This window comes from Nicotiana attenuata, unplaced genomic scaffold, assembly GCF_001879085.1.
Source record: "Nicotiana attenuata strain UT unplaced genomic scaffold, NIATTr2, whole genome shotgun sequence".
Lineage (NCBI taxonomy): Eukaryota > Viridiplantae > Streptophyta > Magnoliopsida > Solanales > Solanaceae > Nicotiana > Nicotiana attenuata.
Window position 1 is genome coordinate 409 of NW_017702140.1, and position 1,343 is coordinate 1,751.

Sequence of the window (1,343 nt, forward strand, 5' to 3'; positions counted from 1 at the left end):
TCTAACAAACTTAAAGAATCTTACTGTTTATACATATCTTTACTGTTCTGATTTTCGAATTGACTCTCCTAATAAGTTTGAAGAATAATCTCTTCACTTTGTTAAAATCAGTTTGAAGAATAATTTCTTCGCTGTGCTGTTTTGGGTTGAAGGATTAAATACTTCACCATTTACTGAACTTGTTTGTGTCATATTGACATAAATGACTAACGGAGAGGAACAAATTGAACCTGCAGTGACTGTTACTGCAAACACAGTTTCAGGGATGCCAGGTCCTAGCCGTCCTACAGCACCTGCAACGGCAATGCCACCAGCGGAAAAGCCGGGGAAATTTTCTGGTGTTGACTTTAAGAAGTGGCAGCAAAAGATGTTCTTTTATCTAACCACTCTAAGTCTGCAAAGGTTCATTCAAGAGGATGTTCCAGTCATTCCTGAAGGAACCCCTGACAATTAGCGCTTCCTTGTTACTGAGGCTTGGAAGCACTCTGATTTTCTGTGCAAAAATTACATTTTAAGTAGGCTGGAAGATGGCTTGTACAACGTTTATAGCATCATGAAAACATCAAGAGAATTATGGAATGCTCTTGAAAAGAAGTACAAGACTGAATATGCTGGACTTAAGAAGTTTGTAGCCGCCAAATTTCTGGATTTCAAAATGATTGACGGTAAATCTGTCATAATGCAAGTCCAAGAATTGCAAGTTATTGTTTATGACCTCCTTGCTGAAGGTATAAAATGAGTTAATATTTTTATTCAAGATATTAATTATTGTACTAATTATAAAATTATGATTGAAGGTATGGTCATAAATGAAGCGTTTCAAGTTGCGGCATTTATTGAAAAGCTGTCTCCATTGTGGAAGGACTTTAAGAATTACTTGAAACATAAGCGCAAGGAGATGACGCTTCAAGACCTTATTGTTCGTCTACGGATTGAAGAGGACAACAAGGCTGCTGAGAAGAAATCTCGTGGAAATTCAACAATAATGGGTGCAAATATTGTTGAGGAAGCTTCAACGAGTAAAAAGAGAAAGAAGCCGTCTGGATCAACGAATTATCCAAGCAAGAAGAGGTTCAAAGGTAATTGCCACAACTGTGGAAAGGTTGGACACAAGGATACTGAATGTCGTGCACCAAAGAAGGACAAGAAGAAAAGACAAGCAAACATGATTGAGAAGAATGATGAAATAGACGACCTATGTGCCATGTTTTCAGAATGCAACCTAGTCGGAAATCCTAGAGAATGGTGGATTGATTTAGGAGCAACTCGACATGTTTGTGCTAACAAGGAGTTGTTTACTTCTTATGCTCCCGCTGGACCCGATGAGACAGTATTTATGGCAA

At 38.1% G+C, this 1,343-nt stretch overlaps 1 protein-coding gene across 1 annotated transcript; it reads left to right on the forward strand.

Annotated features, from left to right (window-relative positions):
• Window positions 1–202: 202 nt before the first annotated feature.
• Window positions 203–1,330, forward strand: LOC109222783 (the record flags this gene model as incomplete). The annotated part of the gene is made up of 4 exons (XM_019387099.1): window positions 203–402; window positions 520–728; window positions 798–1,079; window positions 1,215–1,330. Coding segments are annotated over exons 1-4 (807 nt in total), but the record flags the coding sequence as incomplete, so codon positions are not given.
• Window positions 1,331–1,343: the final 13 nt, after the last annotated feature.